The sequence below is a fragment of the Equus asinus genome, chromosome 5, assembly GCF_041296235.1.
Source record: "Equus asinus isolate D_3611 breed Donkey chromosome 5, EquAss-T2T_v2, whole genome shotgun sequence".
NCBI classification, from domain to species: domain Eukaryota; kingdom Metazoa; phylum Chordata; class Mammalia; order Perissodactyla; family Equidae; genus Equus; species Equus asinus.
The window spans coordinates 99,939,869-99,953,302 of NC_091794.1; the positions used below are offsets into that span (position 1 = coordinate 99,939,869).

At 40.8% G+C, this 13,434-nt stretch overlaps 1 protein-coding gene across 18 annotated transcripts in view; it reads left to right on the top strand.

Moving 5' to 3' along the window:
- The window catches only part of UBR4 (ubiquitin protein ligase E3 component n-recognin 4), a 127,332-nt gene that overhangs the window by 13,892 nt on the left and 100,006 nt on the right, over nucleotides 1-13,434 (top strand). For all 18 annotated transcript variants that reach the window (XM_070510886.1, XM_070510887.1, XM_070510894.1 and 15 more), the window contains exons 10-17: nucleotides 70-129; nucleotides 241-431; nucleotides 3,516-3,615; nucleotides 3,754-3,891; nucleotides 4,350-4,467; nucleotides 5,305-5,492; nucleotides 6,654-6,813; nucleotides 6,919-7,004. In XM_070510886.1, coding sequence (XP_070366987.1) covers nucleotides 70-129; nucleotides 241-431; nucleotides 3,516-3,615; nucleotides 3,754-3,891; nucleotides 4,350-4,467; nucleotides 5,305-5,492; nucleotides 6,654-6,813; nucleotides 6,919-7,004 — 1,041 coding nt within the window. The remainder of the gene's footprint in view (nucleotides 1-69; nucleotides 130-240; nucleotides 432-3,515; nucleotides 3,616-3,753; nucleotides 3,892-4,349; nucleotides 4,468-5,304; nucleotides 5,493-6,653; nucleotides 6,814-6,918; nucleotides 7,005-13,434) is intronic.

Genomic DNA, 13,434 nt, shown 5'->3' on the forward strand with positions numbered 1-13,434 from the left:
GGTAGGATTTAGCATTTATAGTGAAATAGGTCAGCTTGCTCAGAGTTTTGTGTGTTTGATATTGGACAGCTTGAAATCTATGACATGATTGGACAAGCAATCAGCACTTCCCGCCGGGCTGGTGGTGAGGTAAGAAGCACGTCTGACACGTTCCTGTCTTGTAGGCTTTAAGATGTGTTCTTGTTTTGTGGCCTGTAAAATCCCTACATTCATATTTTTCTTTTGTGCATTTTCCAACAGCACTATCAGAACTTCCAGTTGCTGGGTGCCTGGTGTTTGTTAAACAGCCTTTTCCTCATATTGAACCTGAGTCCTACTGCCTTGGCTGACAAGGGGAAAGAGAAAGATCCACTGGCTGCGCTCCGAGTCAGAGACATCCTTTCTCGGACAAAAGAGGGAGTGGGCTCTCCGAAACTGGGGCCTGGGAAAGGGTATGTGTCTACTTGGCTGTCACTTCTGTTTTGTTTCCCTGCCGTTTTTTATTGATGGGGAGCTAGTGTAACTCCTCTCATCTTCACATCCCTGGAAGAATTTGCCTCTATATCTGGTTGAATTTAAGAGCTAAGATGATGATCCTAGTCTACTACTCCACATCAGAGCTGTGAGATTTGGGGTAGACAGTCTCTCCGATCTTGTTTCCTTACCTATAAGAGGGAGAAGATATCTGTGTAATATATATTTTAGGATCTTTATGAGGTTCAAATCAGAAAAAACAGTTCTATTTTGTATACTGGTCTCGTTTGACTTGGAGTTGATTACTCATTTGCGTGTTTAACCTGTAAAGTGAGGATCTTGCTAGGTCCTCCTGGCCTGCTTCCTGAAACGTTTCTGTTTTGATGAAGTCTGGACAGTAAGCCCTGCTTGCAAGGCAAGAAGTTAGAGATACGACTTCTGTGCTGTTTAAGGTTTTATTTTCTTAGCCCAGACGTTCCTGAATTTCATTTCCTCATTCAGTCCCTACCATGTCCTAGGCTCTAGGCAGGCATTGAAGATACAGCACTAATCAAAGTGCTTGCCTTTGTGGAGTTTCTTTTCTGACTGGAGCAACAGTGAACAAATAACAGTAATAAGCTCATGACAGCTGATCATATATGAATGTCATGAAGAAAATAAGGCAGAGCAAGGGGCTGGAGAGTGACAGGGGTTGTTCCTTTGGTCAGGATGGTCAGGAAAGGGCTCTGAAGGCAAGATGTAGAGAACACATGTGAAGTGACAGAGTGAGCCATACAAATTTCAGAGTAGAATTGTTCAGGTTTTGAGGTGGGAGTATGATTGGCATTTTCTAGGATCAGCATGGTCACTGTGGGTGGAATAAGAAATCGAGGAGGGAGAGTGGTAGAAAATTAGATCAGAGAGGTAGCCAGGGCCCAGATCACCTAGGGCAGAGTGTAATCTGTAGGTGTTAAACAGTTTTCAACAGGGGAGTGTTAGCATCTAATTTACTAGTGTCTGAGAAAGCAGCTGATGTGTGAACAGACTGCGGGGTCATAAGAAGGAGGGAGAACAGTTAGGAAGCAAATGCTGTACTCTGAAGGAGAGATGAAGGGGACTTGGAAATGTTGGTGGCGGTAAAGGCAGAGAAGGGGTCACATTGGGATCTGTTTTGAAGGTACAGCTGACAGGATTTGCTGAGGGCTTGGATGTTGAGTGTGCAAAATATGACATCAGAGTTTTTTGGCATGAGCAACTGGGTTGTGTAACTTACTTAGAAGGAACACCAACTTAGGAGTAGATTAGGTGGCAGGACAGGAAAAAATGAAGAATAATTTTGGCCGTGCTGAGTTTGAGATGACTGTCAGAGCTGTATTTGAGATGTTGAGTAGGCAGCTGGGTCATGAGTCTGAAGTTTAAGGAGGAAGTTAAATTCTGGACCTCATTCAATACATTATCCACTAAGTATCTTTGTCTCAGGCTCTGTCAGTTCTGGAATTTGCTGTGACCAACAAAAAAAAATGGACACATTCCCAAGAGACATGAAGTTGATATTTGTACAAGTATACATCAAATTGTATCTAAAGAATATTATAATACGGGCTTTTGACCTGGTCAGAAAAGTCAAGGCAGGCTCCCATGAGGAAGTGTTAATTGAACTGAAGTCTGAAATAGGCATTGGCATGGTAGGCGGTAGACACTAGGTAGAGTAGGGAGGCAAGTGCGTTGCAGAGACAACAGTGGTTTGTGGTTTCGTGAGTATGTGTCTTCACTCTTGGCAGTGTAAAGGGAAATGGGAGGCCAAAAGGTACAGCCTGAGAAGTAGCGGTTAGATTTTGAAAATGGCTCTTGTTGAGATTTAAGAAGGGTACATGTACCTTGTATAAATTACAAGCTATAAGAAAGGAAAAAAATCATCCCAACTTCTACCACCCAAATTGATAAACAATCTTTGAGGTATTTTTCTGTGCATATGTGTAAAATATATTTACAAAAATAGGATCACTGGTTCAAAATATTGTAGACGTCTTTTCAGTGACACTATTACGGTTTCTATATAAGTTTTTAGTGGCTGATGGTATTCCGTTATATGAATATCCCATCGTTAAGTAATTACCTTCTTGAACACTTATTTAGGTTGTTCCAAATTTCTTGTTTTGATAGAACATGCTTTGATAAACCTTCCAAAACATAAATCTTTGTGAGCTTATTTCATTATCCCCTTGCAGTAAATTCTAGAAGTGTAAAAGTTAGGACAAGGGCACACTTATTTAAAAATTTGAAATGTTTTGCCAATCTGCTCTAATGTGCATTCCCACCAGCTTGTGTGCAAATGCCCATTTCCCCAGGTTGTGTCGACAGTGGACATCGTTAGTCTTCGTGTTTGCTAATCTTAGAGGAGAAAGATATTATTATATTGCTCTTATTTGTATTCTTTGATTCCCAGTGTGATTGTAGTCCTTTTCACATATTTTATTGGTCATCTGTGTTTCTTCTTTTGTAAACTGCTGATGTCCTTTGCTCCAGTTTTCTCGTCAGTGTTTGTCCTTTTTTCTTACTGATTTACATGAACTCGTTGTATATTAGATATACTGACCCTTTGTCATGTGGTCATTGGGACAGAGGGAAAAGTTTTACTCGGATTTAATGTAAAACTTTGCTTTTATTCCCTTTGGTTTGTGCCCAGATACTTTTATAGAATTTGGTAAGTTTTAACCTTTTTCTTCTCAAAAGAATGACTTTTAAAAAGTTGAACCAACATCTAAGTATCAGCATCCTCATATGACCCAGAAGCTTTGAATTGATAGTTTAAATTCTGAAATTGCATGGATTTGGAAGAGTTTCTTCTGGTCCTGGAGTTCTTAGCCTGAAGCCTGTGAATGCGTAGGCAGTCCATGGATGGGCTTCAGGGAGATTGTGAGCTTCTGAAATTATATGCAGATTTTGTGTATTTGTGCAATTTTTTTCCCCTGGGGAATGGCCCATAGATTCTGAAAGAGTCTAGGACCCCGAAATGTCAAGATCCACTGTTTCCAAGGTTGTAAGTTATCTTAAGGTTTGTCTTTTCCATTTGCATTGTCTAGGCATCAGGGATTTGGGGTGCTGTCGGTAATATTGGCAAACCATGCTGTGAAGCTGTTAACATCTCTCTTTCAAGACCTGCAAGTGGAGGCTCTGCACAAGGTGAGGGGATTGTACTCGGGGAATCAGCACATTGCTTGCTGGGTCTGCTTCTGGATAAGCTGGCTTGAGCCATCAGATCAAGTTGTTATTTCCTGCTGAGTTGTATCATTAATTCTCTTTTGATCTTGTTACCTTTAGGGTTGGGAGACCGATGGTCCCCCTGCTGTTCTGAACATTATGGCCCAGAGCACCTCCATACAGAGGATTCAACGGCTGATTGACTCTGTCCCACTGACAAACCTGCTGTTGACATTACTCTCAACTTCCTACAGAAAGGTGGGTGGGCCCACACCATTGGTAATTTGGAAGATCTTATATAATGTCACCTTCTCAAAATGAATAACACTGGACAACGTGACCTTTATAAACTCAAAATTTGTGGTAGTCGTTTTGAAGATGAGAGGAATTCTTAAATGATACCAAACATTTGAATCAGTTATTGATTATGAGCCTTGTGATGCATATGGCTACCTGGTGATTTGTGACAACTCGTTTGCTGAAGCCAACAGAGGACACTATGCAAACATTCCTTTTTCAGTTCTGTCCATGTCTCTGGTTTCGGAGTGCTTTTGTGGGTAAAGCAATGAGAGTCCTGAGGGGAGCTCTTAGGAGACTACCTCTTAGATTTAGAAAAAAGAGTAAGACTTGGGGAAAACTTTATGTGGTGAATGAGTTGAAGTGGGATGGCTCTGTTTCTGTGATCAGCAGTTAGAGAAACCTTGCTGTGTTCCTAGGCCTGTGTCCTGCAGCGTCAGAGGAAGGGCTCCATGAGCAGCGATGCCAGCGCCTCCACTGACTCAAACACCTACTACGAGGATGATTTCAGCAGCACGGAGGAGGACAGCAGCCAAGGTAGAGGCCTCTTTTCTCTCTCCTGGGGGAGAAGTCACCCCAGGACGTCCCTTATGGTTCCCTGTTTACCATTTCCTTTTGTCTGACTAGCCTGGGTCTTACTTTCATGTGCCTGTAAAGGTGACATGTTATTTAACAGTGAATTGAGCTGTTGAAGACCAAATGAGAGAAACTACTGTGCTTTTCATTCCTTTCCCTCCAAAATCAAAGTACATCTCAGTTCTTCATATACCTTTTTGTCTTGATCCATTTTGTGAACTCTTCTCTGAGCTTTCCCAGTGAAACTCAAAAGGTTGTGTGTGAGGTGGTTGGTTTGGCTGTTGTCCTAGATTTGTGGCTTGGGGAAGCAAGGAAGAGAAACTCCATGCTCTGTTGTAGTGAACACTAGGACAAAACTAGCATTTCCTCCTGCCTTAGTTTGGAGAGAGACTGAATAAGATAAATATCTCCGATTCTGTATAATCAGGTTTGTGGGAGCAATGTAAAGTACTGTGAAAAGTATGACTCTTATCTTGGGGTTTACAATTGATAAGTAAAAATTTGCTCTTGAAAATGTTTGGCTTGTTGCCAGTAAAACAAAGTGAGGTTGTTTCTCTTCTTTCATTGGGCTCCTTTCAAAAAATATCAGTTTTATTGAGACATAATTTAAATACAATAAAATGCTCCCATTTTATGTGTACATTTGGATGAGTTTTGACAAGTTTATGCAGCCATGTAACTACCCCATAATCAAGATATCTTTGTGTTCCTTTTGACTTAGGCACTTTTGCAAAGCAGATGTACTGAAATTAAAAAAAAAAATTGATATTTTTGTTACTTTTCTCTTTCTGTGTTCAGATGATGACAGCGAGCCTATTTTGGGGCAGTGGTTTGAGGAGACCATCTCCCCCAGTAAAGAGAAAGTGGCGCCTCCGCCTCCTCCCCCGCCTCCTCCGCTGGAGAGCTCGCCTCGAGTTAAAAGCCCCAGTAAGCAGGCCCCTGGTGACAAGGGCAACATTTTGGCTAGTCGCAAAGATCCTGAGTTGGTAAGAGTGGATTTCTGAGGTTTAGGGGAAGCAGAAATGGGGAGAAGGGGTGTGAAAAACGGATCATTTGAAGCAAAACCTTTTTGAAAGTTGGATAACTGTAATGTTTAAAGATATTTTTACTTAGGACTTAAGCGTATTGATTGTGTTTGATTAAATAACTTGTGCTCCTGATATTATTTCTCTGATGGGTGGTTAGTAGCATAGACTTTGGAATTAGACAGAAGTGAGTTTGAATCCTACTTTTGCCACTTACTGACTTTGTAACTTTGGGCAAGAATCTTCTCCAAGCCCCCCTCAGTTTTCTTTCCTATTGTATGGGAGTGATTGTACTTGCCTCTAAGGATGTTGTGAAGAATTAAAGAGTCAGCGTAGGTCTGGTACATCATAAATAGTTGCTATTAGTTCACCCAGTATTTATTGATTACATACTATGTCAGCCCCTATTCTGAAGCCATATCAGCAAACAAGTCACATAGAATCCTTGCTTTCACACACAGCTTAGTCTAGTCGAGGATATGGGCATAAAACATTTATACAATAATTCAATTTATTTTTATTTTTAAATTTTTTTTGCTGAGGAAGATTCGCCCTGAGCTAACATCCATGCCAATCTTCCTCTATTTTTTTGTATGTGGGCCACCAGCATAGCATGGCCGCTAACAGAGTGGTGTAGGTTTGTGCCTGGCAACCGAACCCACGCCACCAAAGCAAAGTGCGCTGAACTTAACCACTAGGCCACGGGGGCTGGCCCTCAATTTAATTTTAATAGGGAAGTAAAATGCTGTGAATTCTGTATGTATGTAATGATAATATAGGCTTCAGAATTGAATATATCAATAATGTTCTAGAGCTAGACAAATGCAGGACCTTAGAGGAAGGAAAGAAATGAATCAGTCTATTTGGAAATCCTGTCTTCATACAATATTTTGTGAAGTCCGTTGTAAAGCTGGCACACCTTTTTGTATAACTGGTAGAATTACATGGGAAAGACTGTCATAATTAAACTGAGTCCCACTGTAGGTGATTTAAAATCTAGTTCTTTAGTTCATTGTGTTTATTGCAGGAGACCAATGGGCATATGTTATTTCCTGTTTATATTTAGGATTTGTAGGAGCTCTGGACTTATGAACCTGATATGAGCTTTTTTGTGTTTTTTAGTTCTTAGGTCTGGCTTCCAACATTTTGAACTTCATCACCTCTTCCATGCTGAACTCTCGGAACAATTTTATCCGAAACTATCTGAGTGTCTCTCTTTCAGAACACCATATGGCCACCCTGGCCAGTATCATTAAGGAGGTGGACAAAGATGGACTCAGGGGTCAGTAGACAGGATATGTGCCTGGTGGATTTTTTTCCAGTGGGGTTTGGCCGTTGGCAGGGTGGTGTGATGCTTGTGTAATTAGTTTTCTCATTTGTCTCCAAGGTTCGTCAGATGAAGAGTTTGCTGCTGCTCTCTATCACTTCAACCACTCTCTGGTAACTTCTGACCTCCAGTCACCCAACCTGCAGGTTTGTTTGCACTGTGACTATTTAGGCCAATGCTCTTGACATCAGCTCTCAGTAGGCGCACTTGTTCTTTTTGCTAAGGAACACGGTTTGTCATGGAATCCCTTCCCTAGAAAGAATGTTGAGAGGTTATTCTAGTATGTCCCTCTGCTTTAATTAGGATCATTTTTTTTTTTTTAAAGATTTTATTTTCTCCTTTTTCTCCCCAAAGCCCCCCGGTACATAGTTGTGTATTCTTCGCTGTGGGTCCTTCTAGTTGTGGCATGTGGGACGCTGCCTCAGCGTGGTTTGATGAGCAGTGCCATGTCCGCGCCCAGGATTCGAACCAACGAAACACTGGGCCGCCGGCAGCAGAGCGCGTGAACTTAACCACCCGGCCACAGGGCCAGCCCCTAATTAGGATCATTTTAAGGAAAACAAAATGTGTCCTGTACCCCTAAGTGACTCAGTAAGGTTAAAGAAAAGGAAAAACTACCAAAACAAACTCCTGATGACTGTCCTAATAGAAAAGTGGACAAAATAGACAAGAGGGCAGTTTGTAAAAGGTTGACCTACCTAAGATGAAGAGAAGGAAATGCTTTAGTTAGTATATCGCCTGTACTACCTTCTCACACTGTGTAGGGTTAGGGTGTCCTGCCAAAGTTTCAGCTCTTTGCCCACATCTGAGTTTATTTAGAGAAGTTTCAAAGTTCATAGACTTGGTCTGTTCCTGTCTAAATTTGTCCAAATAATGGGGAAGAAATATTTTTCTCTAGAAAATAGGAGTTCTTAAGATTCCTGTAGTGATGTTGCCCTCTTAGTATTTTAAAAATAATTACAGACATTATGTGGACATGCAAACCGGCTGCCCATAACTACTGACTTTATGCAGAGGAAATCTTTAAACTCCCTTTTCATTCCATCTCCAAACAAGGGGCTTTAAATTCTTCCCCCACATTTCACTGCTATGATGGAAGAAAGTGAAGGATAGTCAGTGTAATCTTTGTTGTTAGTGCCGTGGAGTTGATCCTGACTCCTAGCACCCCTGTGACAGCAGAGTGGAACCCTGCCCCGTCTTTTCACGCCATCCTCTCACCTTCTGGCTCTGTATTAGACAAGCTCCGCTGCTATTCATAGGATCTTTATGGCCAGTTTTTTCGGAAGTGGGTGGCCAGGTGCTTCTTCCTAGTCTGTCTTAGTCTGGGGACAAATAGAAGTTATGTCTTAAGAATTGTCTTCAACTGTCAGGGCAATAAAGAACTATGGCTTTGAGTTAGTAAGACCAGTTAGAACTATTCCCTATTAGAGAGGAAATTGAAACTTACTTATTGATGACTTATGAACATCTTGGGAAGAGGACTTTCTTCTGAAAGGCTATGGGAGAAGATGTGTGTGGTTGGCATGGCCCCTCTGTTTTTTCTTTCAAATTCATCTAGTAAAGCAGTCTCCTAAGATGATTTGTGTCTTCTGAAGCCAAATGAGAAGCAGACTTTTGTCTGATTTTCCATTGGCATCCTGCTGCATTGGCCATCGGTGGATAACAGTCTCTAGCCTGGAGGTTGGGGGTGGGGCCGAACATTCCAGCCCTCTCATCATATGGTTGGTTCCTCTGGCAGCCAGCCCCCATCCTGAAGCTAACTAGGGCCCACCAAGTCACCTCATTAGCATAAACTCAGGTGTTATTGAAAGGGGCTTATTAGAACAAAAGATACTCCTCTCACCTCTGTCACTCAGGAAGTTATAGGAGTTTTAGGAGCTTTGTGCCAGGAATGGGACCAAGAGAAAATACATAGTTCTTATTATATCACAATATCACATATTATGTTGTGTATGCACTATACCCATTAGTGTATAATGGGTACAGAGCTTTAGTTGGGGAAGATAAAGTGCTGGAGATGGATGGTAGTGATGGTTGCGCATTGTGTATGTACTTGATGCTGTAGAACTACACTTCAAAATGGTTAAAATGGTCAATTTTACATTATGTTATTTTATTACCAAAAAAAGTGGGGAAAAAAAGTACCCTGCCATATAGTACTAGTACCTGCCAAACATGAGCTGCTGTCTTCATTATTTTGTTACTGTTATTCTTATTTAATATTATTGTATTTATTGTTGTATTTAATATTACATATAAAATTATAACTAATAATATTACTATAGTGATCTGGGTTCATTCATTCAATAAGTATGCATTGAGCACTTACTATGTGCTAGGTACTGCTGTAGGCACTGAAGAAATAAAGATGACTCGAATTAGTGTGGGGTCATGAGAAAAGAGGGAGATTTGGTGTGGATAAAGGACCTACTGTAGAGATCATGGGAAATTATTTGAATGGGGTGAAGGACATGGGGAGGAAGGAGTCTGAGATATTCCCTGGGTCTAAAACCTAAATGAGACTAGAAGAATGCTGTTGTCTTTAATGGAAATTTGGAAGTCAGGAAGGAGAGTTGGGGGCCAGCCAGGTGGCGCAGCAGTTAAGTTTGCACATTCCGCCTCGGCAGCCTGGGGATCCCTGGTTCGGATCCTGGATGTGGACCTATGCACTGCTTGTCAAGCCATGCTGTGGCAGGCGTCCCACATATAAAATAGTGGAAGATGGGCATGGATGTTAGCTCAGGGCCAGTCTTCTTTGGCAAAAAAGAGGAGGATTGGTGGCAGATGTTAGCTCAGGGCTAATCTTCCTCAAAAAAAAAAAAAAAAAAAGGAAGGAGAGTTGGTTTGAGGGTAGAAGGAATGATATTGAACGCTCAGTTGGCTCACTGTCTTAGGTGGAAGTCAGCTCAGAGGCTGTATTTACTCATGGAGCACTTGTTTTACCTTTACTCAGAGTGATCCTTTGGATTCTTTAGGTACATGAGGCATAATTTGCCATTTTCTCTGTTTTTTAAAAAAATTTCTATTGAGATTATGATAGTTTACAACCTTGTGAAATTTCAGATGTACATTATTGTTTGTCAGTCGTGTTGTAGGTGCACCCCTCACCCTTTGTGCCCACCTGCCACCTTTCCCCTGGTGTCCACTAATCTGTTCTCTTTGTCTACATGTTTAAGTTCCATATGTGAATGGAGTCATACAGAGATTGTTTTTCTCTACCTGGCTTATTTCACTTAACATAATACCCTCAAGGTCCATCCATGTTTTTGTGAATGGGATGGTTTTATTCTTTTTTATGGCTGAGTAGTATTCCATGGTGTATATATACCATATCTTCTTTATCCAGTCATCAGTTGATGGGCACTTAGGTTGCTTCCACGTCTTGGCTATTGTAAACAGTGCTGCAATGAACATGGGGTGCATGGGACTTTTGGAATTGTTGATTTCAAGTTCTTTGGATAGATACCCAGTAGTGGGATGGCTGGGTCATATGGTATTTCTATTTTTAACTTTTTGAGGAATCTCCATACTGTTTTCCATAGTGGCTGCACCAGTTTGCATTCCCACCAGCAGTGTATGAGGGTTCCTTTTTCTCTACAACCTCTCCAACATTTGTTACTTTTTGTTTTGGTTATTTTTGCCATTCTAATGGGTGTAAGGTGATATCTTAGTGTGGTTTTGATTTGCATTTTCCTGATGATCAGTGATGATGAACATCTTTTCATGTGCCTCTTGGCCATAAAACAAACAAGTCATTGTCAGCTCACCAGCATGACTTTCTTTTAGTCACTTGTGGTAGCCAGCCTTGAAGCCATTGTGCAGTCTAGAAAGTTGTATAGCTGAGCGTAAGGCCCTTTGTTAGTGAAGGAGGAAGCTAAAGGCAGTTAGCAGAGGCATTACCCAAGTGATTACGGTGCTACCTTTGTCAGTGTGTCGCCCTTTCAGTCAAATGAGAAAAACCATTGTGTAGTTTTGTATACAAGAATTTTGTATTCAAGAATTATATGCAAGAGTTGTACATTGTGTATCATCAATGTTATCAGTTTAAACAGTCACCATTACAACTATTGAAAAAAATCATTTTAAATATACTGAAATTTTGAGGTACCATTGGGATGAAGATGTCTAGAAAATAGTTGGAAATGTGAGTCTGAAATTCAGGAGTTAAAATATTAAGATTGATAATACAGCTTTGGGAATTATCCACTAAGAGGCTGTTGTTGAAATAATGAAGACCAATGAGATGGATGGAGGACAGCAAGAGAGATGAAGGCTGAGGCGGAGCCAGGGGAAGGCCGGCGTTATAGAGGGGCGGAGAAGGGTGTCCGGAGGTGGAAGGGAATGGCTCAGGTCAGGACTGTGCTGCTGTGCTGTGGCTCAGGTTTCCTTCTTAGAAAGTCAGTTCCTCTTGCTTAACCTAATGAGAGTTGGAGTGGTAGGGAAAAACCAGGTGTCTGAAGGACGTTAACTCATTTCTCATGGCTCTGAGGCCTAAAAGAACTGACACAAAACAGACAAAAAGACACTTCACTTAAAAAAATATTGTATATAGGGGCTGGCCCGGTGTCATAGTGGTTAAATTCATGTGCTCTGCTTTGGTGGCCTGGGGTTCACTGGTTTGGATCCCAGGTGTGGGACCTACACGCGGCTCACCAAGCCATGCTGTGACAGTGTCCCACGTAGAAGAACTGGAATGACCTACAACTAGGATGTACAACTATGCACTGGGGCTTTGGGAGGAAAGAAAAAGAGGAAGACTGGCAACAGATGCTAGCTCAGGGCTGCTCTTCCTTACCAGAAAGCACACCTAAAAAAGAAATTGTATAAATAACATTATAAGGAATATATGTGAACTATAATCCTTCCACTAAATTCATGACTTTAGTTTTTCCAGGTTTCCTTCTAGTACCTATCCATCTAGATAGATGCATAGTTTTACAGTTATAATCAGAACATCAAAACATCTCTTGGTTTCTCTTTTTTCACATTTTACTATTTGTGTGTGTGTGTATATAATATTTTTTATGGTTTACCTTTGTAGTTGCTACCGTTATGGCTGCACTTCCCTTGATTTGAACACTTAGTTTTTTTGGATTTTTTATTACTACAATAGGGCTACAGTTAATATTTTGGATATAGCTTGGGCGTGTTTACTTTTTGAATTGTTTCCTTGAGTCAGGAATTGAGAAGTTGTTTAGGGCTAAGTGGAGCATAGAGATTAAGAATGTAGGTTTTAGAGATAAACCTGGCTTTGTCACTTGGTCATCTTGTGGCTTTGGTCATGTTCTTAAACTGCTCTGAGCTCCATTTCCCTCATCAGTAAAATGGCGCATACCCCACCTACCATTACAGCTCTGAGTGTTGAGTGTGATGGTGTGGATACAGCACTTATCCTGTGGTAACTGCCCGATATGTGTGAACTACTCTTGATAGCTGTGACATCTTGAATAATTATTTCCAAGGACTGGGGTCCTCGAGGATGTTTTATAAGAATATAATTTAATTTGGCAGACTTAGGAATTTATCCTATATCCTGAGGTAACCATGATTTGTGTTTTCTGAAGCCAAATGAGGAGCAGGCTTTTGTCTGGTTTTCCATTGGCATCCTGCTCAGTGTGTGTGCGCTTGAGAAGATAAGTTGCAGCTTAGATAACTGAGCTGAAAGGAAAGCTCATTTGAGAGACCTGCTGCAACTGGAGGCAAAGACAACCCCAATTAATTCTAGATGCCTTGACATCTGATAGGCCCAATTGCTCTGCTAATACTGTTAGTACAAGTTGTTGGACCTACACGTTGTTGGATGGCCCCCTTTTGAGTGTTATTTGTAGTACGTAACTGATTATGAAAGAAAAACCGTTAGCTATTACAGTTGTTGAAAAAGTTTTCTTTTGAAGGCACAGAATTCTATCCATTTGAAAAATTATCCTGATTTTGTTATTTCAATGCCTTTCTCTTTTTTCAGGACCGCATTTCTGACACTAATTAACTGTAGTTGTTAATGGGGTTAGATTAGTAATTTTTCCTTTATTATTTTTCTCATTTGTTGAATGAAAAGATCTTTCTCTAAACCATTTCTAAATCTGATTTTCTTGTCTTCCTTTCTTTAAAGTACAGTGGTCCCCTCTTAGCTGCGATTTTGTTTTCAGTAGTTTCAGTTACCTATGGTCTGCAGTCCGAAAATGTTAAATGAAAAATTCCGGAAATAAACAATTCATAAGTGTTAAATTGTGTGTTGTTCTGATGATGAAATTTGAGCTGTCCCCTTCCATCCTACCCAGGATGTGACTCATCCTTTTGTCCGTGGTATCCATGCCGTATATGCTACCCACTTAGTAGCCGTCTTGGTTATCAGATGGACTGTCATGGTATCGCAGTGCTCAAGGAACCCTTATTGTACTTCATAATGGCCCCAAAGCGCAAGAGTAGTGATGCTGGCAATTCGGATATGCCAAAGAAATGTTATTGTTGTTTAATCTCTTACTGTGCCTAATCTATAAATTAAACTTTATCATAGGTATGTATGTATAGGAAAAAGCATAGTATATATAGGGTTTGGTATTATCTGTGATTTCAGGC